Below are 27,191 nucleotides of genomic sequence, written 5' to 3'. Positions count from 1 at the left end.
CTGTCTCCGGCGGGTGCATTGCACTGAAGAGGCAGAACCAAGAGGCAGCCCCCAACGCCTCACCAGTTCCGCCACTCACAATATGGCGATCCTCAGCCTGCTCCAGGCTCTCTCCCCGGTGCGCCACACTCAAGATGGCAGCTCCCTGCGCGCAGACCCCGCCCCTCCCGGTTCTGCCCTAAATGACAGCGAGGTCAGCCAATGGAGAAGTCAGTCGTGCGCCCACTGCCCAATAGGCGGCCTTCTGGGTCGGGCCGGCGCGTGGGGTGCTCCTTCGGCTCCCGTCCCGGACCGCAGTCGGGTTGGGGAGGCGGGGAGCGGGGGGTGGGGGGGATGGCGAGGAGGCTCCGTGCCGCCATGGCCTTGTTACTGTTCCAGGCCCTGCCCGAGGGGCTGCCCGCCAGCGTGGAGCCTGCCCAGGTAGGGACTGCCCTGGAGGTGCCGCCCGGGGGGCTTCTGGGGTCGCACCGTGCCGGCGGCCGTGTCCCTGGGGCCGGGTCCGGCAGTGGCGGGGGGCGCGCAGACCTGGGTGGGGCAGCAGCGTGAGCGCGGCGGGCTGTGCCGTCCCGGGTAAGGGAGGTGGCCATAGGGGCAGGGGCTCAAGCTGGACTGGCAGGGGCAGGAGCCTGCATGGAATACCTAGGGCTCATGGGGCAGGAGGAGGAAGAGGCTTTTGGGGGGCTGGCTCAAGTTTGGGGATCTCCCTTGGTTTCAGTAAAGCTGGAGGAGATGCAGAGACTTGAGTTCGGGGGTGCTTGTATATGGTGGGAATGGATAAGTCTTGTAGGGGTCTAGGTATGGGTGGCAGTGCTTCTTGAAGGTCCTTTGTATGGCAGAGTGACTGCAGGACACAGAAGAAAGGTGTTTGCTGATGGTTGACTGGAGATTATGGGAAAGATGGCTATAGTGAGGATGGAAGGCTTGAGCTGGCAGGTGCACAGGGGCCTTTGGATGGAGGTGCATGTGTCTTTCAGGGGTGGCAACAGGGAAGAAGGTGGCCTGTAAGAGGACAGTGCTGAAGGAGGTTTGGGATGTGCCATGGAGCAAGCTGGTCAGAGGACCTGGGTCAGCAGAGAAGTGGGACTTGTATGGGGCTGCACAGGCCAAGTGAGCTGTCTTCCCACGGCAGGAACTGTGGTGAGGTGGTGTGGTGCAAGCCTCTGCATAGAGGGAAGGAGAAGGGAACGTGTCTTGACTGGGATGAGGGGAAATCATGTCTTTGTAGGCTCTGACCACCTGTTTTCTACCTTCTTCATGCCTGTAAAGGGGTTTAATAAATTTGATTCTTTTCACCTCTTCATTTTGTTTCCTATTATATCACAATGTGTACTGTTCAGCTCTCCTATGAAGTTCTTGGGTTACCGAGTGTAGATGACTGTAAACCTCTCCCACCTTTATCTGTATGCTCAGTGTCACTTGGAGAGCAGCCACACAGCCTGTGCACGATGGATCTTGCTGTTGATGGAGTCAAGATGTCTTTTTCACCCTATGTAGAATGCAGATTGAATGTGATGACTTCTGATTTGATGTGATGTATTATTATAAGGTGCAAATTGTAGTTTGTGTTTATTGAAGGTCTAAACCAGTGAGATGCTGTGAGTGTAGGTCACAGATGCTGGGAGCTGCACAGTAGTTAGTGTCACAGGGGTGCAGACTGGGGGATGTCTTGTCCATTGTAATGCTTCCCAATACTTCACAAGGAGTAAGTGAGAAGTTTGTCAAGGACTACTACTTTTCCTTCTTTTTGGGGTACTGAGAGCACCAGAGGTACTTTAAGAACTGTAATTCCCCATTAGTAGTGCCATCCTAAACCTCCTTCCCCCATACTGAGGCTAGGGTTTGACTGTTGCTGCCCTTGGGAACCAGATGCTGGATTATGTGTGTTTTGCATGTTGTCTCAACTGCCTTTAACAGATGGAAGTCCTAGGGCTTGCTCTGCTTCATCTGCAAGCTGAGGTACATTAAGTATATATAAGCACATCTCTACTCCTTTTTGCTCTCTGGCTGTTGCAGTATTCCAGCTGCTGGCAATGGTCAGGTATTATCAGACTTGGTAGTTACATAATGGTTGGACTTGATCTTAAGTCTTTTCCAGCCCAAACAACTCTGTAATTATCTGTAGATTATCTGTGTAGAAGCCATGAAGTTCTTTAACTCTGTACATGCTAATAAAAATACCATACCTCTTTTGAACACTGAGAAAGGTGGTCCCTGCCTTTTATAGCTTATACATTGATCAAGGAGCTGCTAGGAAAAAGTAACAGGGAGTAGAAAATGAGGAAAAGAAGAAGGAGGAGGGCATGGAAGCAATCATACAGCTAGGTTGCTTGGGGAATAGTTGTGTACAAGACTTTTGGGTATCCTTTCCATTCAGTGCACCAGAAACAATCCTAAAATAATATCTTTGAGTGGTACAATATATGAGAGTAGAGGAGAAGAGCTTTGTCGGCCTCTGTTTTCTTTAGAACACTTGGATACACATGCATCTTTTACTCATTTTCTTTTCATAGTCTGTCTATATAAAACTCTCATGGTTTATTTTAGATCTTAAGTGTAGACTCTGTCTGTCTAAAGGCTGGTATCATCTCTCCGTGTATAGTAGAGATTGACAGCTACCCACTCAAAAATGACAGTGGAAATGTAAGATCTAGAAAATGAGAACATAAGAAAACTTTGTCTGTTTTGGTGTTGCCTTAGAGCTTGTTTTTCTCAGAGCTGACAAGATTTTGGAGAAGAGCTCCAATGGAGCAGTTCTGGACTTGGAAGATCCCTGCACTGAGGGTTCCTGTGTTGGTAGCTGAAGCCCTGACAGCATTTGCCTATTGTCCTCTCCAGATTGTTGCTGCCCTTGCTGCCTCTTGTGACTGCTGCCTACCTCCATCTACTCTGCAGGCATTTGTCATGCCCTGTTTGCTTCTCCTGCCTGGGAGAGCTACTTGTTCAGTGTCCATAACTCCTTGCCTCTAAAAACTGTCCCACAGACCTGATGGTCTAAGACTGGGAGGTGCTGCAGGAAATGTGTCCTCTAAATAATTCAGGAGGTGGAGCTGTACTGCCTAGCTGCACTGAACAAACATTCCCGAGAACATGCTGTACTCAGCAGGGGGGTCTGATTTTTCAGGTTAAAATAAGTCCAGGCTGCCTAAGATCTTCAAAGACCTTTCTCTTAACTAAGAGTTGGTTGGGGTGGTGGATGGAGGAGAATGAAGATAATTAGCTCATCTCCATCCTGAGTCCAAGCTGTTTTAAGTGATTCCATGGCTATTCATTGCAGTTTCCCCTGTAATCAGATCACAACACTCTGTTAACTGGATTTGAGGCATTTATCAGTAAATTATGGTCAGAAATGCTGCAATTATGGATGTAGTAATAAATAAATTAGGATAAATGTCAACAGGGAGAAGAAATCTAGCCCTATTCTGTTGTGACTGTAGGTGTGCAGCCTTAACTGCACACCTTGGCTGGATGCTCGCTCACCTCTTCATTTGAGGGAGAAGGAAGTGAGAAAATAATGTATTGTAAAATCAGCTTGGTCAAATTTATAATGAAACATTTAGAACATTTTAAAATTTGTCTGTTGTAGTTTGTTCTCTACAGGGCAGAATAAAGATTATTTGACTGCCCTAACTATCTGCCTGCTTCCCATGCCTGCAGCTTAATTATCACATAGTTTTCTCAACTGTTGTTTTCTTTAAAAACAAGGGATTTAAGCAAATGTTAACTATGTGACAAGTCTGCAGAATTCATCTTTCTCTAATAAGGTGGTTTTGAGCCAGATTCTGACAGAAGCTTGCACTTCTCAAAGACTGATTTAATCCCAAATTAAAGAGTTTGCTTGAGGACACATCGTTGCTCTGAGGAAGAACTCGGCATGACTGTCGTTGTGGCTAACACCCCCCCATAACACAGAGTTTCTCTCCAAGGCTGTGACCACAGCTCTGATTGCACAAACAGGGAGTTAACATGCCTCATCCAAGAGTTTGGCTGTCTTTGGGCCCTTTTAGAGCATCACTTCAAGTAGTTTGTGACTTGAACAGCAAGATTTCAGTGAGCCTCATGTAAGAGAGGCTCAGCTCTGCATGTGTGAGTTTAAGACAATTTTCTTGCTTAGGTGAAGGTAGTTACTTGCAGCCTCACTTCTATGTCTCCTGAAAGGCATCAGGTCACTCAGGAGGAGAGCTGTTTGTGTATGTATTTTATCTGCCATGATATCTTTGTGACTCTGGGTTTTTTGCTTGCTAATTTCCACAGTTTTGGCAGGAGGCAGCAGAGATCAAAGTGCGTCCTGTACTTGCTCAGAACAGGAACCTCTAAATAACTGTGCAGAATGGATTAAGGACTGCTCGTACCATGACAATATACTGCTGTGAACTCTGGTGTCTCATCTGTATAGCACACTTTCCCCCTGAGAAGAGAATTTTGTTTGTGAGTTGCCCTCACAATTACACACATTGCTGTAAGAACTTCTCCTTGCATCCCTGCAGCTGTGCAGCAGACTGGAAGCCTGTTCTGAAAGTGTGGGGTGCATCCTGGGGAGGACTCTGGCAGTTTCCTTCAGGATAGTCAGAACATCTCCATGACTGGGACCTGTCATTGCCCTTCTGAGAATTTCCCTGCCATCCTCCAAATATTAGTTAAGAAAAAGAAGACTGCTATAAGAATAAACTTGGGCAACTTTTGTGGAGTCTTGCCATGCTCTGGGTTGGAAGGTTGCATCTCCATGGAAAAATAGAATAGAATTAACCAGGTTGGAAAAGACCTTCCAGATCAAGTCCAACCTATCATCCAACACCATCTAATCAACTAAACCATGGCACCAAGTGCCTCATCCAGTGTCTTCCTAAACACTTCCAGTGATGGTGACTCCACCACCTCCCTGGGCAGCCCATTCCAATGGCCAATTACTCTTTCTGTGAAGAACTTCCTAACATCCAACCTAAACCTCCCCTGCTGCAGCTTGAGACTGTGTCCTCTTGTTCTGGTGCTGGTTGTCTGGGAGAAGAGACCAGTCCCCACCTGGCTACAGCCTCCCTTCAGGTAGTTGTAGAGAGCAATAAGGTCTCCCCCGAGCCTCCTCTTCTCCAGGCTAAGCAACCCCAGCTCCTTCAGCCTCTCCTCACAGGGCTTGTGCTCCAAACCCCTCCCCAGCTTTGTTGCCCTTCTCTGGACATGTTTCAGCAACTCAACATCTTCCCTAAACTGAGAGGCCCAGAACTGGACACACAAAAAAATATCTGCTAGAGCTGTTTTGATATTGTTGGGGGGTTTCCATCCTCCCAGCCTTGTGAGCCAGGCAGTGTTGGACCAGATCAGCCTCATCTGGCTAAAGGCAGCATCCAGTGCTGAGTGTCCCCTGTCTGGCAGCTCAGCTGGGTGCCATGCTGCTGGGGTATCATGTTGCTGGGCAGCAGACATCCTGCCCAAAGTGGTGGAACTTGCATTGGCCCTTCCAGTGAGGTGGAGGGATGGTCAGTGTTTGGCCACCTTTCAATGGCAATTACTCAGCCCTGTCTAAAACACCAGTGGACCCCTTGCTTTGATTTCTAGAAGTGCTGCTCCCCTACACGTCCTGGGCGGTCACGTTTTTGCTTACAAAAGTGGGAACTGTGCTCTTTCACATAACTTTGGCAGCCTCTTTAACCAGTGTTATGCTGAGGTTCTTTTTTTCCCCTTTTTTGTGGTATCAGAAAGGCATTAAATGTAGGAAACAGTTTGTGTTTCTTTGAAATCTGAAAACACCAGGATATCCTCTGAGCTCATGGGCAGCGCACATGTAGTGAATGCAAATGGTCCACCTTTTCTTTCTGCCTTTTTTCCCCTTTAAGTCGTATGGGGAGGACTGTCAGCATTGAGCACCTATCAGCTAGTGGCAAAAAGCTAGTGATGGGCTAATTATCTTCTAGTCTATTTCTCTACCCAGTATTGTCTGTGCTGTGCCCTTTGGTCGTGGCTTTGCCTAGGCAAATGTCTCCTTGAGGCATGCCCTGCAGTTTTGGAAACACTGAGCTACTTGTAGCCTTTTGTTCTGTCCCCTGATAATGTGCATATTTGGTACTGGGTTTGGGAGTGCTCCTCTCATCTGAGCTGCCCTTTCCCGTTAACTGCATGGGAATCTTTGCTTATTAAAGCATTTAGCTAACGACTTTGTGGATGTATAGCCTCCTGCCTTGCATTTGTTTCAGTAAGTTCATGAATCCAGGGAGACTGGGCAAGCTGCTCCTCCTAGGGTTGCACTGCTGTTTTTGCAACAGGGAGGGAAGGACTCGGCATGTCAGAGACATCTTGAAAGCATTCTCTGGGGTAGGGCCATTAGTCATGGCAGGGCAGAGATGCTCACTGCATATTGCAAGACAACCTGATTGCGCCAGGTTTTGGTCTGTGCCTCTCAGCTGGAAGGAAAACAAGCATGGAGAGTGGGATGGTGCTGCTGGATGACTTCATGGAGAGATGCTGATGGGGACGCCGGGTTCCTCCTTCCCTTTGCTGTCCTGTGTGATTAGTAGAGTCAGGTTTTGAGACACCAATACTGGGTGCTGTGACAGTGGAGCTCTGACAGTTGATTGCCTGTGTGGCTGAGCTTGTGAACAGTGCACATAACACACAAACCTGAAATAACAGCTGGCTAGAGAGAACAGGCTTGCCAAGCAGGAATTGCGTGCCTGTGACAAGAAGCCTGTTGCTGTGGCAGTCACAAATGATGCTTTTCTGTGATTTAGCACATACTGTTTGACTGCCAAGGAAGGGTCAAGGTGCTGCAGAGACCTGCCATTTATCTGCTTGGACAAGGAGGAACTTGATTTTGCTCTAATGGTGTGATTATCAGTGGTATCACTGCCCCCAGTATGATATTTAGATAACTGCTATAGTCTCTGCAATGGCTTGTGAAACTGTAATGGAGCCTTTTGCAAGAAGGGTGCTCTGCTGGGTGTGAAGTGAGGTGATGCTGGCAGACTGAACAATTTAATGCCAGTGTGGCCAGTGCTCCCTAGCATGCTGTGCCCTGAAAAATGCCTGCTAAGAGAAAGGAAAGACTGTGTTTTATGTGGAGCTAGCTTGTGATGCTGCTGGCTTACACCTTCCTCCACTGAGCCAGTATCCCTCCACCTGGCATCGCCCAAGGTCACTCCAAATCAGCAAGCAAAAAAAAGTATGTGAGAGCTGGGTTGTGTAGGAGATTTACATGCAGTTTCCTGACTTCCTTCTTCCCAAGCACTTTCACACCAGCATACTGTAAAATAAATCCAGCCATGGACATTATACTTGCTAGCAAGTGGCAGCTTAAGCGTGGATGAAATCCCTGGTGCATCTGGGACAGGCTTTTGCCATTTGAAAAGCTGTTAGCTTCTTGCTGATCATGAGTTGCAGAGCTGTATGTGGGTATGGCAAGCAGCTGACAAGTTGTAGAGTGCTGAGTTTAGGGAAGAAGTGAGAACAGGGACCTTTTCTTTTCTTATGGCAGTTCAAGACCTCAGTAAGTGTGGTCCTTAGGGCTGGCAGAATAAATAAATTCTCCTCTTTAATCTTCATCATTACTATGAAGTAGAAATTACTTCTAGTGGAGGAGCTATTTTATTTCATCTCTAGTTTTGGCATGTGCGAGACAGTGAGAGACATTTCAGAGGCATTTCAAGAGCAGAGGTCCACAGGATTTGTATTTTGGTTTAGGTTGGTTTGGTTTTGAGATCTGTGAGGGATCATGGTCAACACAAAAACTAACCATATTTTGTCTCTGCTTGAGGCCAAAGGAGCTTGTCAAGACTCCAATTTGCTAGAAGTCCTGCAGCGGGACAGTGACTTTAGCAGGAAAATGGATTTTGTTAGTACACAGAATATAGTTCATAGAAGGAGGTGAGCTTTATGTGGTTATCAGTGTCTCTTGCCCCGTTAATTAAACCACTGACCAGCTTGAACCACATTTGATGGGAAGGCACCTCAAAGATGCATGAGATTTCGATTGAATTCCTCAAGATAGGCAGGCACAGAGAGATCTTAAAAACAAACGAAAAGGACCAGACTAAAAAGCAACAGGGAAGTATCACTGAGTGAGAAGCTACAGTTGTGAGCTGATTAAGCACTGGAAAATTTTTGTGTCTCTGATTGACTTGATATATGCTCTAGCTTCTGGAAAAACTTCAGTTGGAGCTCACAGTTTGCTAGCCTGAAAAGTCAATGGCTTTGTGAAACAAACTGATGGAAGGTCAGCTTTAAGGAGCTCCAAGAGTGGTTACAGAACTAGGTTTATTTTCCCCTTTCGCCCCCCTCTCATTAGCTGAACAGCACATTGAGGACTGGTAAGCTATAGAAACAGTTATGAAGAGTGTGTTTTGCCAGGAATCTCTCCAACCATCTTGAGCTTTCCCCTGTGTAAAAGGTGTTGAGCATTGCCTGTCAGAAGTGGGGAGGAAACTCAAGCATTAATGACGTGCCAGAAGATGGTGTAAAGGCTTTCGCTGAGCAGAACCGATTCACTCTTTTCTCTTGTCTCCTAGCACACAGACAGGACCAGCAGGTCAAGTACTGCTATCTACAAGACACTTTTTTGTTTAACTTAATATGGAACTGGAGCTCATAATCAAGACAGCCTGGAATAATGCTGTCAGTCTAACTATGGTGTAGTTGTGACAGCTACATCAGAAGCCTGATACAGAAGGAGTGCAAAACATGCCTTTGCCAAGCTCTGTATTCCTTACTCTCTGTAATAAGCTTGTTATTTGTTAAGTCAGTTGCATGTTTTTTTAAAGCCTTTTTCTTTATGTGGGATCCTCATTAAATCCCAGGTGGTGGATGATGGCCAACAGGAAGTTGTGGGAGCTGCATGTCTTCTGCCTGCTGGAGAAGATCAGGCTATTCTGTTGCATAAAGTATCCCACATGACAGCCATCCCACTGGTTGTGGGCAGAAAATTGGTCCCACGGAGCTAGGAACCTGCTGCAAAAGCAACTTTTAGAGCTCTCTGGCTGAACTAACAAGAACTGGAAGTAATTGGTGTGGAATGGAAGGGTTAAACAGTGCCTGGGGTTGGTCTGAGCCAGGAGGTAGGGGGGAAGGTCTCTCGTAGGTGGTGGGCATTATAAAGACTGGACAAAACCTTTGAAGAAGACAGCATATCTTCAAGGCCATGCTACTGGGCTGACTTTGTCTCATCCTGTGTATCAATTGTAATTTTAGTGGGAAAATTACCAAAAATGCTTTCCCTGCACCCTCTTAAAGGGAGGAGAGACGCTTCTTCAGATACAACCTGAGAGACTTTTACTCTGTACTTGGAAAGCATTTAATGCAGCTACCTGAATGCATGTGAAGGTCATGGTGGAGTCTTTTATGTGCTGAACTCCTCATTCCCTTACAGGCTATGCAATTTGTACATTTGCAGACCACTTATCAGAGTGCTGAAGAAGAGGGCAAGAGTTGCGTGTGTATTGTGTTGCCTTCAAACTGCCTTGTCATTTTGACTTCTGTCACTTTAGAAGCAGCAAAACTTACAAACAGCTTGCATTTGACTCTCCAATCTTGTGATTTTAAGCTTAGCTAAAATGGGCTTGCAGACATCTGTCATCACTGATTGTCTCCACTGACTGACACTGACAAAGCTTGTCTTAAATTGTAGTGTCAAAAATAAGAGCTCTTCATTTATTCTTCTCTCCTTTTTCCCTAGCTATATTGTTTTCTCTTTGTCTTATTGTTTTGCTTCTTTTTCCTGGCCATCTTACTAGGATATTTTTGGGTCACACCATACTTTATTGTTATCACAGAACGTTAAGGGTCGGAAGTGACCCCAAAATATCATCCAGTCCAACCCCCTGCCAGAGCAGGATCACCTAGAGCAGGTCACACAGGAACACATCCGGGCAGGTTTTGAATGTCTCCAGAGAAGGAGACTCCACAACCTCTTTGGGTAGCCTGTTCCAGCATTTTGTCACCCTTACAGTGAAAAAGTTTTTCCTTATGTTCACATGGAGCCTTCTGTGCTCCAGCTTGCACCCCTTGCCCTACCATTGGGCATCTCTGAGAGGAGCCTGGCTCCTGACACTCGCCCTGACACTCACCCTTCACATGTTTATAAACATGAATGAGGTCACCTGTCAGCTTCCTTCAAGCTAAAGAGACCCAGCTCTCTCAGCCTTTCCTCATAATCACACATTGTTTCACTGAAGTTCTTGCTTTTCTGCTCTGATCTTGTATCTCTGTACTTCCCAGACTATATGAGCATACTAAACCACTGGAGCACAGTTAGGCTGTGGAAGCAAGTGTCAGGAGTTTGCCTCTCGGACTCATTTAGGCACATCCCTTGACTGCAAAATCCGAAGACCATCCTGGCATTAAAAGATAAGCTGAGGAAGTCTGGAGTGATTTTGCTCTTCACAGTATTGTTTTTCACTCTGAAACCTGTAGTTTGTTTTTGCTAGCTGGACTAGCTGAAGCAGCAGTCCTCCCTTTATTTTCAGCACGCTGTGCTTTTACTGACAAGCATCGTGCCCGGAAAACTTTAGATTAAGGGACTGGAGAAAATCGCTGTTGCCTTGTTTCACCTTTGCTGAGATGTAACTTCAAACCAATACAAAGTGTCAGAGCTTGCTGAATTCTTCACCTGGACAAAGCCAAGACAAAACTTCATATTTTGTTTTGGTATCCTTTAACAGAGCAGATCAGCTTTGGGAAACAGAAAGAGTGGCACTGATGGTTTCTTGTCTGTGTTGTACACCTAGCGGTGTAACCAGAACTCTTCTCACTATGATCCTACTCTGAAAAATTTTAGAAGCATGACTGAGGGATTAAACACATTCTGATTGTCCTAATAAGACAGGACTAAGCTAGTGTATGAAAGCAGTGAGCATGATGGATTTTACTTGAGAATGTAGACACCTACAGGGCAGGAAAACAACACTTAGACAAGATGTTCACATTGGTCTGGCTGCGTACTGTGCTACTTGCATCTTGATCTTCTGGAGCCAAGAGGATATTTGTGTCTGTGAAACTGTATGCCTTGCATGAGTGTAACCTGAAGGCTGGCTGAGCTGCTGCTGTAGCCATTACCACACTGCTAATACAGGAAAAGTTAGTTTTACGGATCTGGAAGCTTTAAATTCTGTTGGCATTTTACAAGTTGGGACAGACTCTGGAATGAATGACCCCAGCTTTTGTTTATTTGTATCCTTGCTGTGAGAGCACTTTTTTTATCAACTAGCTTTTCTCCTGCCCACAGTTCTTCTGAAGGCACTTTCCTTCAGGACAGGGGTGCAAGGTAAAACTTGTTTATGCCTTTAACTAATGTCTTTAATTAAAGAAACAGGCTTTGAAAATACTGCTCCTATCTGGTTCAGCCCAATTAACTTACTCATTCCCAGGTCTTATACTTCTTCTGTGTTTGTCAGCTTTTCCCCCATCCTGACAGCAGGCAGTTTGCATATTCTACCACAGGTGAGGGCTCTTGAGGACAAAGTGTCTTGATAGTTTACCTAATCCAAAGAATTAGTGCAAGGGTAAACAATGGGGGAGAAAAAAGTGTTTCTTAAGGAAGTTTCTTGGGTTTAGATGTGGGTGGGGTGGTTTTTGAGGGTGAATGTATAAATATTATAAAAAAATAATAGGTTTTTTAGCACTGCAGTGTGTTCCTGAGTCATTCTTTTGACATGAGTACTTTTTGCAAGAACTCTTCTGCTCCGATCCTGCCTTAACGCATGACACTAAGAAAGTAATCTCACTTTTCCCATCTAAAACAGATACATTGAAATGGTGAATGTGCTGAGAACTCTCTCTGTGTGTGTTTGTATCAAAATACTGGGAGATTCTATGATGCCAAGAGAAGGGCAACAAGGCTGGTGAGGGGTTTGGAGCACATGCCCTGTGAGGAGAGGCTGAGGGAGCTGGGGTTGCTTAGCCTGGAGAAGAGGAGGCTCAGGGGAGACCTTATTGCTCTCTACAACTACCTGAATGGAGATAGTAGCCAGGTGGGGAGTTGGTCTCTTCTCCCAGGCAACCAGCACCAGAACAAGAGGACACAGTCTCAAGATGCACCAGGGGAGGTTTAGGCTGAATGTTAGGAAGAAGTTCTTCATAGAAAGAGTGATTGGCCATTGGAATGTGTTGCCCAGGGAGGTGGTGGAGTCACCATCATTTGAGATGTTTAAGTAGAGACTGGATAGGGTGCTTGGTGCCATGGTTTAGTTGATTAGATGGTGTTGGGTGGTATGTTGGACTCTGATCTCGAAGGTCTTTTCCAGCCTGGTCTGTTCTATCCTGTTCTATCCTGTTCTATCCTGTTCTATCCTATCCTATCCTATCCTATCCTATTCTACTGTGTAACTTCACTCTTCAGCTGGAAGTCTGGATGAGAGTCTTCAGGTCTAAATTATTAATTGCTAACCAAGAAACTCCTGGTTTTCTTCTGCAAGGTTTCGGTCCAAAGGTTTTCAGTGCCCTCAGGTACTATGGTCAAACTTTACCCAATTGCTGTAATACAATTTTATTGTTCTTGGCTTCTTCTATACTTGAGTGGGAACTGTTCTTCTATTTGTCTGGAAGGCATTACTGTAAATAATCAACATGTGAAGACTCACGAAGATCAAGGTTTGGTGCGCCTCACAAATGGCATGTGCTGTGTTTATTGCACAGAAAATGAAGAAGCTTTCCCTTCTTCACACCCCTCAGTTAATTGATTCTGTAGTGAAATCAAAAAGTTTGATTTCTTGTGTCATGTTTCCTCTTGGAGACAACAGCATGTAGGTACGTAGACTTGGGACTAAACCAGCAGGTTCAGTGCACAGAGCTGTGAGATGAGAGCCAGCTTGCTGAAATGCAAACAGAATCTGAAAAGGGAGTACAGAACTCAAAGTGGCAGTGCAAACTGTTTTGATAGCTTTGTTTTGGCTTGATAAATCCTCAGATACTTAGAAGAGTATAGTCTCTTTTCTAGACCTTTGAATTGCATACCAAAATCTCTGGATGGCCATGGACCAGGAGAGACTGCTGTGCATACTTTGGGAAATGAAGGAGAGAGGGAGCCCAGAGCAAGTTGGCAGCGGATCCTGTCCATTGTGGGATGGTGTTGGGCCGGGCAGGCAGAGTAAGTGGCTTCCAAGTGCCCCCGAGGTGTGGATGTCAGCACTCAAGCTTGCCTTGCTTTCTTGGGCAGCAGGGAATTTTACTACCCCTCAACCCAGCTGTTGGGAAGGCTCAGATATCTGTTTTAAGGTCTGTACAGGATGGGATACTTTCTACAGTACCCAACCTTTCTGCAAAGGGTAAGGTTATCTCCTGAGTCGGAGGACATTTTGTATTTGCCCAGTAAATGACATCTTCCTTTTCCAAAGAAGCACATCTCCCACAGCTTGCTATTTCACACCCCACCTTTTATTTAAGAGAGGAAATGAATCCTCCACTTTTACTTCCTAATTCTTGAGTGCTAACCTGCATGCTTCCCCAAGTGCTTGGGTCTTCCATATGGCAGAAATCTTTCAGATAATCCTATGTCCTCCTGCGAAGGAAGCAGGGTACTTCTGTGTGGGTAATGGGTGTTTTGCCTTGCATTTGTTACTCTCATCAAAGTGAGAGCTTGTTCAAGTTGTGTCAGTATTATTTAAATGAGATAGTGGCTGTCCTGCAGAAAAGGCCTCCTTAAAGTGCCTTGCAAGGTTATGCTGCCACACGATGATTAATGAAAGTTCATAAAACCATACTGGACTGTAGACTATCAATAGGTTCCCAAGTACAGCTCTCCATATTGTAGACTGCAGCAAACATGATTTATTCTCAGCTGATTGACCTCATGTGGACTTCTGCCTGTGTAAGTAGCAGCTGAAATCAGTGGTTGGAGCACTAATCTGCAAGTTGCAGACAGTGGGTTATTATTTAGTGAGAACACTCCACAAGTCTCTCGCTGCAGCGTTTTCATTCAAAAGGTCACTTCCGTGAGTTCGTGCGCAGCTGAATTTAATGTTCTTTCTCAGCAAGGCAGGCCACACTGGAGGGAGAATAATTATAATAGATGCAACTTTGTTCTCAGCTGAAAAAATCCATCTGAAATAAATTTTCCCAGCCCTTCCAAGAAATGCTTTTACTAAGATAAATAAAAGCAATTCTTGCAGCTTTCGCATTCATTCAGCAGGAATGTTGGTGGGTGTAGGGTGCCTCCACTTAAGTCACTCATCACAGTGCCTTCTGGGCTCTATCAACTTGTGTATTCAATAGCTGGCTAAGGGTAGCCTTTGCAAATGGGGTTTCTTGCAAACCAATTAAACCCGAGTTCATTATTTCTGACTCGGTTTGAATCCTTGTTAGTACTTGGAGTAAGATTCTTCTTAACAGCAAGTACAAGGAGTTCAGTTAGACTCTTAAGCAAACTGTAAACAGTGCTTTTGGTAGGTGCATCTGTTTTTAGGGATGTGCATGTATTTGTACAAGTATTTGTGGCTTTTTGTCTTGTTGGCACTTCTGTGTAGTCAAAGTAAATTTGTTTTCTTCTGTGTTTTGCAACACTGGAAATATGAAAAGTCTCTGTGTAAATACAGAAGGAAAGCTAAGAGATGTTTTTCCCCCCTCTCTGAACTTACAAGCAAGTGCTTAAATAAAAAAATGCCCTCTTTGCTTTCATTTGTCAGGAGACTGAGCAAAATGTGAAAGGCCCTAACTTCCTTTCATTTTTTTTGTCCAAGCATAGCAAAGAGGCTCTGTTAGTTCATCAGGATACTGCTACTGGTGGAGGCTGAATCTTTGTGTAGTTTGAGTAGGTCTGGTTACTTTTATGGTTGCAGAGAGGCACAGGATGATCCTTGAGTATCTCTGCTTTCCTGCAGATAAGCTATTTCCAGTCTTCTCCACTCAAAACTGCCACAGCCTTTGGTTTGGGAGCTATTGTATGGTTCAGGGAGAAAAGACTCATGGTGGTGTTGATGGGAAACAAAAGATAACAGAGTCATTCTGTTCTTGCTGTGAATTTGGACAGCCCTGTGCTGTTTGGCATGAAGAGCCACGTGTATGCACCTAGTATCTATCCTGTTTCCTTTTCATTGTGGTGAGAGGGAAGAAGGAAGAGCCTCATGCCTGGGCTGAGAGAAAGCAGAGGGAGATCACTGAAATCTGACCACTCAGACTTCATTAAATAGAATGACAGACTTGGGCCTGATGTGGAGGGGTGGAAGCTCACTTGTACTTTCATTCATGGTCTGTGTGCTACTTTAGATATCAATCTCTGAAAGATTTGATATCTCTCCAAGCTCCAGTTGGTTTCCATTGACACTGGGCAATGATCAAAGGGAGAATAATGCTTTCTGTTGTGGCCTTGTGCCTTATGGTCACGTTCCATATTGATCAGGAGCACATTTCATCAGCGCTTAGATCTGCATCACAGTCTCAAGGTATTATTTTCTCTCCTTTATTCCTGCCACTACCTTTCTTTTCCTGATCTCTTTATCTGTTGATCAGTGAGTTGAATACTTGGTACTTGCTAATAAAGCTTCTTTGGCAGTGAGGCAGCCAGGGAAGCTCACTTAACCTAATTGTTGTTTCAGGATCTCTCTAGGCATCCTGACCCTACGTGCAGACATGATTTATTTGTGAAAGATTGTTTCAAGGTAGGAATTGAGCTCTTGTTCTTTTCAATGAAAACACACATTTGTCAAAACCGGAGTTTCACGTGGGTTGTGTAAACAGCTAATGTGGGTCAGGTCCGGTCATTGGAAAATATGTGATGCTGTTGTCCAGGAAGTTACAGTGCAAGAAACGTGGGGAACTTCAGAAACTCACATGAAATGTCTCCTTGGAGAGTTGTCTCAGAAATCCTGACCTCGGCATTTCTGCCATGTGCCGTTGTATGACGCTAGCAAAGGCAGCCGCTGGAGCAGTTGTGACCTTCTTGTGTACATGTGTTTGCATGACATTCTGAACCGTCCAAAGAGTAATCCTGTGCTTCCCAAACTGCTTCCCAGAGACTCTTCCTCTGCCCTCGCACAGGAGCCATCACGCTGATCATTAAGGCACCATCTGCTCTGATCCATGCCATGTTTCCTTTGGTCAAATCAAAGAAACCTTTTGCTAGGGATCTGTGCACTTTAGTTTCTAGGGATGATGACTGGGGTGCTCTGTAGCACCTCCACTCTTCGCCAAGCCACCATACGGGGCCAGTATGTAGGGTTTTAATCTGACCCAGATACCCTCCTCCTATCCTTATGCACTAAAGAGTGGAGTCACCAACCCTGGCTGTGTTTAAAGGTCATTTGGATGTGGTGCTTGGAGTTATGGTCTAGGGGTGAACTTTGTAGAGTAGGGTTATCAATTGGTGATCCTGAGGGTCTTTTCCAACCTGAATGTTTCTGTGATAGGTTTTCTCTGAAGGCTGTTAGTTTTATTCTCCCCTTTATCAACCCTGACAACAGCTGCTACTCCAATGTTGCTCAATAGTTTTTTAACATGATCTTGAGATGACTGCTAATTCCTTCAGCCCCTTGTTTTGTTTCAGAATTTCTAATCCCATTTTCTATGACTAAGTTCAGTTGTGTGGTTTCCACAGGGAGGGTTAGGGTTTACTGCTATAGGTACGTCACTGTGCCTTTGAAGCTGCTTGCTCATGCTTTCCTTGGCAAGCTCTGGCAGACATGCTTGGCAGCAACAGAGATCGTATCTTTTTGAAGCCTCAAAAGGGTTAATCAGAAGCAGGATTGTGAAACCAGGTTGTTTACCCTTATGAGCTTTTACTGTGATCTTTTGGGATGTTGTTTTTGAATATTTATCACCTGCCTTTGTAATTTTTATGACATTTTTCTGTCCTTTCATGAAGCTATTTTAATGCTTTGTAGCACATTGTTAAAATGAACTCTGATAAGCAACTTTGCTTGGCGAGCCCTAAATTGCACACTTCTTGGATGCAAAGTGGAGAACGTGACTGTCTTCATGTGGATGGCCTAAGATTTTTGTCTAGTGTGTTTGGGGGTTGACTGAATGAGTGCAGGGCATCTGAAGGATTTGTTTCGAAGCTACAGATATAAAACAAAAGAATTCATATTCCCTGGAGGTGTTTAAGCCCAGGCTGGATGAGGCCAGCCTGATCTAGTGTGGGGTGTCCTTGCCCATGGCAGGGGGGTTGGAGCTAGATGATCCTTGTGGTCCCTTCCAACCCTGACTGATACTGTGATATCCCCCCAGGAAGGAGTTTGTACAGATGCTTTTACTCTACAGCCTTTTTGTAGGAATGGTCGTAGTTGTGGTTGAGTTTACTGATGTGTGCAGGGAGAGAGGTTGATGGCTATTCAAGGGAGTGTTATTTCTCAGGGAGAGTAATGGTCTTGCTGTGACTTCTCCAATGAAACGGAGCACCTGCAGGTATGCAATACGTCTTTAAAAACGTTACACAGGACCTGCCCTCTGATGGGAATCGTTAATTGTGACTTTGGCACTCTCTGCCTCACCAGCAGATGTGCCATTGTGAAACTTTTACAACCTAATAAAATATCTGGGGGATGCTTTTCTTCAGGAGGAAACTCGATGGCTGCTTTCAGATGATTGCCTCTTTGAAACCAAGTGAGAAACGCACGCTTGCGTCATTGGGACTTGCACCTACCAGAACAAGAGGACACAGTCTCAGGCTGTGCCAGGGAAGGTTTAGGCTGGAGGTTAGGAGGAAGTTTTACACAGAGAGAGTGATTGCCCCTTGGAATGGGCTGCCCAGGGAGGTGGTGGAGTCACCATCATTGGAGGTGTTCAGGAGGAGACTTGACAGGGTGCTTGGTTGCATGGTTTAGTTGGTTGGGTGGTGTTGGATGATAGGTTGGACATGATGATATTGAGGGTGTGGTCTATTATAGTCTATTCTTTTTCTTTTCTAGTCTATTCTATTCTCTTTCTTTTTTAGTCTATTCTATTCTCTTTCTTTTCTAGTCTCCCTCTGCAGTCATAGCACCAGGATACTGATGCAAGGTTTATGGATTCCAAAGGGTCTGAATAGTTTTGGTAGGGTAGATGATACCCTGCCAGGCTCTGCAATTTGGTGTGATGCAACTGAACAGGTTGTGACAATTGTAGTTTTTAATACATTGACTCAAAATGGAATTATTTTTGGACTTGCTGCATTTACCCCAATCTAGTAGTAAATGCTGATCTCTGAAAATACTGACTTCTGGTACAAAGTTGTGTGTTAGGTACGTATAAGGATCTTCCAGAAACTCATAGGAATTTAGAGGTTGTTCCTTGCGTTTTCTTGCCTGTTAAAATAGCACTAATCTAGAGCCTTTTATTTCTGAATATTGCATTTCATCAAATTTCTTTTCTTCCCACAAAGTGTCCTGGGATCTTTGTGACCACAGGTGGTTAACTAACTGTTAAGTATCACATCATTAGGTTGCCAGTTCAAATCTAGCCCCAAGTGGTAATGGGCATTTTTATATTTGTAATGTGTTCCATCAGCATTTATGTTTAGTTGCTTCAACTAAAACCAGAGCATTTGCTTTTCAGAATTATGGATTCAAGTGGACAATGAAGACTAGAAGAAGGTTTTTCTATAGCAAAGATTCCCATTTGACTTTTGTTGGTATCTGAGTATGCTTACCAGCATACATGGTGCTTTAGAAAGAGTAAAGGTAGCCTCTTCCCAGAGGAGTGTGTGCTTTGCTCCATAACATGCATCTAGCAGAGAAGTCTATGCATTAGACAAATGTTATATTTTTGGTGTGCTTTCCTATGACTTTTAAGTTGCAAGAGCCTTTGAAGAAAGCATTGGAGGACATAGACTTTGAAGTGAAAGATATTTTGACATTGGGAATGCAACATGAGAGTGTTTTGTGTGGCGACGGAAACACTTAGACAAAGTACTATTCAAATTCTTCCAGGCAGCTGCTCTTCTAAGGAATGATGATTGGTTGGCTGTTGGGTCCTTTCTTCTTGTTACTTCTGGCATTCACCTCAGGATCTCTGTGTAAAGCTTCACTTCTAAGTCTGAGCTCTAATCTCAGGTTTCTGGTCAATAAGTGGGAGCTTCAGCTTAGAGTAGAATCTTGTCTTTGCGGTACCTCTGCATTCCCCAGTCTGTCGAAAGCTTGAAATGCTTCGGTTCAGCTGCATATGGGCTTTTGCTGCTTCATGCTGCTTCTTGTCAATTTGTTATTCTGAAGTTGGGAAATTCCTGCAATCTCTCTGAGATACGTTGGGTTGTGGAAAGCCTTGCAAATCCCTGCAGTCAGCAGATAACTTCTTGAGTGCTGGGATCTGCCTGAAGCGGCCTTTGACTTCCAACCTTTTCCTGAATGTTTCCTGAGCACTCTCTGGCTTGTTTCAGGGACCAGCTTGGCAGCGTATCAGGAATCAATAGCTGGAGTCCTTCAGGAAAGAAGTTGAAGATGCTGAAGTATGAATTCTGGTGTCCTGATTGTTAGAATCTTTTAGCAAAGACGTCAAGATGTGAAGAAGAGAGATGTGCAAGCCGGTACAAGTGTTCTCTTTCTTTGTGCTCCTGAGTTGAGAAATGAGGATTTGAGTTGGCTTCCCCACTCTGAAGGCTGTTGCATAGCTTCCCACACATCTAGTGCTGTGGGAGATTGCTGGTGACTTTTATCAGTATTTGAAGGTACAAAAAGTGGATTGTGAGGTGTGGAGACAGGAAAAAAAGGTATTTAATGACATGAAGGGGGGAAAAAAAAACCAAAACAAACTGTATGTAGAACCTGAGTTATCACTGTGACACTTTGTATCAAGAATTCCAGCCTTGTGAGTTTAAAAAATACAGTATCATATGCATATACTCTGTAAAGAGTCTTCAGCCATGTGGAGGTCTGAGTTCTTGACACTTTGGGAGAAATTGAGATCATTAATTTTCCTTTCTGAGGCTGCTTCTTGCTACCATTTTGCTGGTTATCTCAGAGATTGTTGGCAATCTATTCATGACTTTTGCTGTTTAGGATACTCTGTTCCAACCAAATATGTCAGAAGCATTGAACGCACATTTTTGCCTCTCTTTTAAGGTTGATTTGCTTTATAGAGGCAGTAGTGAAGTTCTGTCTTAGCAAAGGAATGCTGACCACTGAACAGTTTCTGCCTGTATTTTAAGTCTCTGCTTGTTTTTTTGGCTTGTAAGTGTGATTTCAGCCAGAAATAGTGCGTGGCTAGGAATCTTTCTAAATTATCATCCATCGTTTTGCTGGAGACTAAAAGAGGAAAGTTACTGAAGTGCAAAGGAAACCCTTTCATTTTTATTTTTTTTTTTGGTAAAGCTGAGTCATGACAATATTGGCAAGTTGCAAGGGAAAATTTAAATCCAGTGTTTACTTACTATAGTTAACAATGAAACCCTCCTTTACAGAAAATGGAGTGAATTATGGTATCGTAGAAAAGTAACAGAAAGTTCTGTTGATTGTTACAAATGAATTTATTGACCATCTATTTGACCTAGGACAGGGATAATAAAAGGAGAGTGCCACTTTTTTACTGGTAACTTTCTAAATACTGGCCCTAAAAATGTGGTCAACATCAACAATTGCTAGCTTTCACAAATGGGATGACTTTGTATTATCAGCAGGTAACTAAATCATGGGATGTCAATGTCTGCAAGGTGAACTCAGCTTAGCTGTGAATTCTGGCTGTTTTCAATACTTGATCTACAAACATTAATACACTGAACTGGCATGAAAAGACATGCCTAATCTCATGCATAGTGAAAAGTAATAGATGTTATCTGTGAACATTAATGACTCTATCTCCACTTCTGATATGGTAAAATCCTCCTTATTCTGCTGATGGAAAATAAAAGAACAGAAGACAGTGACTTTGCCAAACATGAAGTCAGGTACAGTTTGAGAATGGACCACAAGCTATGTGGAGTCTTGGGTCTGTGTTATATAAATAGGCCATCATTTGTCTTTCAGAAAACTTGGCTAATGCTAAAAAACTGTGTTGTCTGTCTTTTTGAAAATAGACAATATAGATTGCAGAGGAACATATTTGTCAACAGGAAGTAACCATAAACTTAGAAGGCATGCTGGCATCGAGCACAGCTGAACAAGACTGCAAAGAATAAAGACAGAACTTCTTTCCCCTCACTTTTTGGGCTGTAAGTAAGACCAGAGAGCACTTTCTTTCATGAGAGTTGAGCAGTCTTTTCAAACCTCTTTGGTATGTTTGCAGTGTCTTAATACAAATGTTAGTGCTAGATTTTCACGGCAGAGACAGGGCCAGGTGGAGTGATGCTGCAGAATGTCACCAGCCCACAGCCATGGCTCTTCTACTCCTGGTGTCACAGGGGTATTTAGGTATTAGGAAGATTTGATATAGGTCAAATCAAACATGAGCAGTTCAAGGTGTCCCTTTGCAAGTTTTTGTCATGCTGCCAGATGTGCCTCACTGAACTGTTGCATGCAATGAAGGATCTTTTGTGATTGCATTGATCAAGATAGTACTATGGGTGTGTTCTTCATCCAAGGTGAAAAGTGAGGTCAGTAGGAATGAATGTTGTGCTGCAGCTCAGACTGGAAAAGAGGTGCTTTGGTGTCCTGGGAAGAATACATCTCCAACTTCTGTTTTGGGGCGTTCAGTCTAACATGGCAGTCTTATATGGCAGGTGGCTTTCTTCTCTTCCTGGGGCTGCCATGTTCAAGACCAGTTCTGTACTTTGTCATCTGCATTTTCCTCTGGTATGGGATCTTTTCTGTTGTCCTAGTACTTGTACTTCAGCCTTGTCTGCTGTCTTCTCTTGTCTTAGAACTATCTACTCTGTTACTTCATGTAAGATGCCCTTCAGAAAGCTGGAGACAGGGTTTGAGGTCACCTCCAGAAGTTTTTGAGATGTGATGCACAGCATGGGAATCATTCAGATGTTGAGCTTCCAGATATTTGGATATTGTGGCAGGGATGAAGGCAACCAGGAAAATCATCCTGTCTGATGCATCTGCCAGTAGCCCTAGAGGAATAAAACCAAAATATTTTCTTAACTCTTCTTTTCATAGAATGGTTTGGGTTAGAAGGGACCTTAAAAGTCATTTAGTTCCAACCCCCTGCCATGGGCAGGTACACCTTCCACAAGACCAGGGTGCTTAAGGGCTTCTTCCAGCCTGGCCTTGAACACTTCCAGAGAGGGGTTCCCTGGGCAACCTGTTCCTGTGCCTCACCACCCTTACTGTAAAGAATTTATTTTTAATATCCAGTCTAAATCTATGTTCCTCAAGTTTCAATCCTTTCCCTCCTGTCCCGTCATTACAAGTCCTGGTAAAACGTCCCTTCATGGCCTTCTTGTAGGTCTCCTCAGGTACTGGAAGGCTGCTGCAAGGTCCGCCTGGAGCCTTCTTTTCTCCAGTCTGAAGAGCCTCAACTCTCACAGCCCATCCCCATAGGGGAGGTGCTCCAGCCCTCTGATCATCTTCGTGGCCTTCCTCTGGACCTGCTCTAGCAGTTCAATGGGAAAGAGGAGGCTCCGGGGAGACCTAACAGCATCCTTCCAGTACCTGAAGAGGCCTGGAAGGATGGAGAGAGACTGTTTACACAGGCCTGCATTGATAGGACGAGGGGCAGTGGCTTCAAACTGGAGAAGAGCAGATTTAGTTTGGATATTAGGAACAAGTTCTTTACTATTAGGATGGTGGAATGCTGGAACCAGTTGCCCAGGGTGGTGGTTGGGGCCCCATCCCTGGACATACTTGAAGTGAGGCTCTGGGCAGCCTGATCTAGTTGAGGATGCCCCTGCTTACTGCAGAGGGGGTTGTACTGGATGACCTTCAGAGGTGCCTTCCAACACAGACCATTCTGTGATTTATGATGTCCTTCTTATGCTGGATTCACCAGAACTGGATGCAGTACTCCAGGTGGTATCTCATGAGAGCAGAATTAGAGGGTGAGAATCACCTCCCTCACCCTACTGGTTTGTTCAATGAGTGAAGAGTATTTTCTGCCTCAGAACATGTGCAGAAGTGGGATGGCTACATATACTGCTCTCAAAAACTCAGAGAACCTCATGTTGGCATTCTCACCATTTCCCACATCATCTATACTGACACACTGACATTTCTTGTAAATTCATGGCAAAATGTGATCTTTTTTTTTTTTCTCTTTTCTTTCTGGTTTTTGGTCTGGCTTCCCCTGCAGTTTAACTCTCCTTATGAGGTGTATCTCATAGGTCAAAGGATAGTTGTCTTCTTGGTTTTACAAATTTGGCTTCAAAATTCTCTGCTTGGAACTTGGCAAATGCTGCCTTGGTATGCAAACTGTGGAGACAGGGTAGGGGAAATCACTTGGCTGTTGAACAGCTACATATGGGAAAGTCACGTGGAGCTTTCAGTGTTACAGTTATATTCTGCAAAGGCCTCTTCTCATCTGAGAAATAGAAGAGACCAAATAGTGGCTTCTGGAAAGCAGACAGCTAGTTTTTTCCATGAGCATGTTGAACATCAGTATTAACTTCACAGATTGTAGCACTCTTCCTCCTTAAATAGGGTTTTTTTTTTTGGGTAGCCTTCAGGATGTCTATCTGTGTAAACTAACATTGCAAAGAAAACATTTAACTCCTGCAGCATCTGGCTTTTTAGGTTCTAATTGTGAAACCATAACAGATGTTTTGTTTTCATTTAGCAAATACATTCTGAGTTTCCAAAACTGTAACTTGATTTACAAGAAGTGTACCCAGTGGGAGCCATATGCTTTTCATGGCTGGCTTTAGTGAAGGATTAGAGTATTTCTTTCAAAATCTCTTTTCCAGGAGAATGCTAGTTTTAACCATTAAGTAATGTTTAATCAAGAGCTGAAGCTGGATTTTCAGATTTGGCTGTATGTGGGAATAGACATTTCCAAACATATGTCCCTGCAGTCCTCTTACTAGTTAATAATGCAGCCCTGAGTTTTAGGTCAGCTTGATTCTGAGCAGTGTTTCGCTGATACCAGTATAAGGTAACTGTATTATGTGAAATTGCTTGAACAAAGCTAAAGGGCACAAGCCCTACGAGGAGAGACTGAGGGAGCTGGGCTTGCTTAGCCTGGAGATGAGGAGACTCAGGGGTGACCTTATTGCTCTCTACAACTACCTGAAGGGAAGTTGTAGACAGGCGGATGATGGTCTCTTCTCCCAGGCAGCCAGTACCAGAACAAGAGGACACAGTCTCAGGCTGTGCCAGGGGAGGTTTAGGTTGGATGTTAGGAAGAAGTTCTATACAGAGAGAGTGATTGCCCATTGGAATGGGCTGCCTGGGGAGGTGGTGGAGTCACCATCATTGGAGGTGTTCAGGAGGAGGCTTGATGGGGTGCTTGGTGCCATGGGTTAGTTGTTTAGGTGGGTTGGATTGGTCGATGGGTAGGACGCAATGATCTTGAAGGTCTCTTCCAACCTGGTTGTTTATTATTATTAAAGGAAGCCTGAGAGGCTCTAACATCCTCCTTTGGCTCAAGTTGCTGACCATGGCTAGCTTTTTTGCAGAATGGCATTTAAGGTTACATGTAAAGTCATTAGGTTATAAACAGTCCACAAAATAATTTACATAGTTCAAGTTAATATTCCTCTGAAGAGCAATATTCCCTGGGGAGAAATGAGAATATGCACTTAAAAACATTCTTAGTTCTTGAGGTTTATCCAAACTTCCTAGATCACTAAAGATCAACTGTCTCATGAAGAAATTATTGCCTAACAAATTTTGATGCAGCTGTCAGAGTGTTTATAAGTGGGGGGAATGCAGTGAGTAATGCCCTCTCTTTCAGTTGTCAGATTTCTGTATTTTTGCTGGCTTGCTGGGACATAGATTGAGATTGGAAAATCTGTCTGACTCAAATCTGGTGAATTTATATGAACTTTCCTGTTCAGGAATTCTTTTGAGTCCTGGATTGTGCTGGGAAAAAACATGGCAAAAGTGTTGAGATCATGACAGAATGTCTGAATCTGTGATATTTAATAGAGAGGAGTCCTTTTATTTCTGTTTCTCAGTAAGTTCTTGACCTTTCTTGAAGATGCCAGCTTGTCTCTGTGAGATCTGACCCGCCAATTAATTTTTTTGCCCGGAGTAAATTGGTCTCTGCTGTGAAAAAATGGCTGTTTTGTGCTAGACACAATCCATGTAAAACTGGGTCTGTGGGGGGAATTCTGCTGTACTTGTGAAAATGGTCTTGTCTTTTGTTCTGGCGTTAGCATTTGCTGCCTTTACTGAATGCTTGAGATGCACAGTGGTATGTCAGCAGTGTGTGTGCTTGTGCTTCTTGTTTGTGTGGTCGACCAACCCAGGGCAATACTCTGAAATAAAACCAAACCTCTAAACCAGAAGCTTGTCCTTCAGAAGCAAATCTTATTTCAGATTCCACTATTTTGTGTGAAATACAGACCTGGCAGGATGGCTCTGGCAGAGTTACCACATTACAGCAAGGTCTGGGTGCTCTCTCCGACCCCTGGCTTAAGTGATGTTTCTGATACCTGAGGATACAATTCACAAGGGACATCCTTTGGTCTGTATGCATCCAGTTTTCTTCCGGCTAGAACTGGAGGACCCAGTAAGAGCTACTGCAAGGAGCAGACACTTGCAAGCTAGTTGCAGTTTGTAGACTTCAGGAGTCATTGATGCATCTTTCTGATGGGGGGAGGGGGGGGAAAATGGAGTTTAGGAAGGAGCATTTTCCATATTTGCTGAGGGTTTTTTTTGAGGTGTGGTTGTCCCTCAGGCTAATTCTAAAGCCAGCTGCAGATGGTTCCACAGCAGTACTTTACGCTAGTGCGGAAGCAACAGGGTTGTACTTCCTCTGGCCTGCTTTGAAAGAAGTACGGAGGCTCAGCTGTTCAGAGCTACACAACTTAAGCTCTGACTCACAGACTTTAACTGCAAAGCTCAAGCATGCTCTAACTGCATATTATAGAACTAAACCTTGTGCAGCATGCTTGATTGGACAGCAGAGCTACTTGATTCACATCTGTCCTTGATCTGGTTTCCTAACGGAGTCCTTTAAGCATTCCTAAGTGTCTCTTTTGGTGGGTAGTGGGCACACTGAATACCACTGGGCACACTTTGGCACATGCAAGCTCCATTTGACTCATACTGTGTCCTCTTGTTCTGGTGCTGGTTGCCTGAGAGAAGAGACCAACCCCCACCTGGCTACAACTACCCTTCAGGTAGTTGTAGACAGCAATAAGGTCTCCCCTGAGCCTTCTCTTCTCCAGGCTAAACAATCCCAGCTCCTTCAGCCTCTCCTCATAGGATTTGTGCTCGAGGCCTCTCCCCAGCCTCATTGCCCTTCTCTGGACATGTTCAAGAGTCTCAATGTCCTTCTTAAAATGAGGGGCCCAGAACTGGACACAGTACTCAAGGTGTAGCCTAACCAGTGCAGTGTACAGGGGCACAATGACCTCCCTGCTCTTGCTGGCCACACTGTTCCTGATGCAGGCCAGGACGCCATTGGCCTTCTTGGCCACCTGGGCACACTGCAGGCTCATGTTCAGCTTTGCTACTCATGGTTCTGAAGGGGAAAAAAACCACAAAGCACACAAACTCCTGGTTGTAATTCTACACACATTAAAGCAAATACTAAATGTAAAAGGGATGAGTTAAAAGAAAAGATTAAGTAAGGAAAAAGTTAGAAAATGGTGAAGTGTTTCAGTCTCTAGTAAAGCACTGGATTAAATCCTTGAAGGCTTTATTAAGCATCTCTACAGCATCAGGAAATGAGCAGTGTGGGCTTATCAGTAACAACCTCATAGGTGAAAAAAATTTTAATTTGGTTTATTCAATGGATGTTTTATAGCCCAACCTGAGTAGGGATCTGTGTTCAGCATTAAACAGTAATACACTGGGTTCATTAAGTGACTGGAATACATGCTAAGGGGTAGTCTGTGGTGGTGACTGGAGTCGTGGAGGGGTTTGTTCTTCCTCTGTGCCAGCAGTTTGAGAGATGAAGAGAAAGCACTTGAGATGCAGACGGTGGGATTGTGTGTTTTTAGGTGGGAGAACAACCTGAAGAAACAGTTTGAAACCTGTTTCACTTTTACTGAAGGAACAGTGCAGAGTACTTATTGTCTGGAGAAAGCTAAACAGAAGTAGTCTGGGATTTTGGGATGTATCAGCAACTGAGTGCAGTTGTTGCAAAAAAAAACCTCTGAATCTTCAGTGATTTAGTAATAGAAGTGTCCTCTACAGGTATTTTGTAACGCTTCCATGCTAGTAAGTGATGCACATCATTTTGGATTCCATGTTTTGGATTTAAATTGCAGACTGAGAAGAGCAATAAAATGGATTTAATCCTTACAGTATATGGGAAAAAAAATA

General features: G+C 44.3%; 1 protein-coding gene across 4 annotated transcripts in view; it reads left to right on the top strand.

Annotated features, from left to right (window-relative positions):
- Positions 1-311: 311 nt before the first annotated feature.
- Positions 312-27,191, top strand: part of WBP1L (WW domain binding protein 1 like) — a 65,003-nt gene continuing 38,123 nt past the window's right edge. Inside the window, exons 1-3 of one of the 4 annotated variants that reach the window (XM_068139479.1) lie at positions 334-420; positions 19,259-19,405; positions 20,891-21,025. Coding sequence is in view for 3 of the 4 variants with exons in the window: in XM_068139475.1 (XP_067995576.1) it covers positions 334-420 (87 nt within the window). In the remaining variant the exon portion in view is untranslated. Of the gene's footprint in view, positions 421-12,910; positions 13,061-19,258; positions 19,406-20,890; positions 21,026-27,191 lie in introns of all 4 variants that reach the window. The other 3 variants (XM_068139478.1, XM_068139477.1, XM_068139475.1) reach the window with 3 other exon arrangements.

This window comes from Melanerpes formicivorus, unplaced genomic scaffold, assembly GCF_026170545.1.
Source record: "Melanerpes formicivorus ecotype bairdi unplaced genomic scaffold, bMelFor1.0.p_v2 SCAF_6, whole genome shotgun sequence".
Taxonomy (NCBI): domain Eukaryota; kingdom Metazoa; phylum Chordata; class Aves; order Piciformes; family Picidae; genus Melanerpes; species Melanerpes formicivorus.
This window is presented reverse-complemented; position numbering and strand designations above follow the sequence as displayed.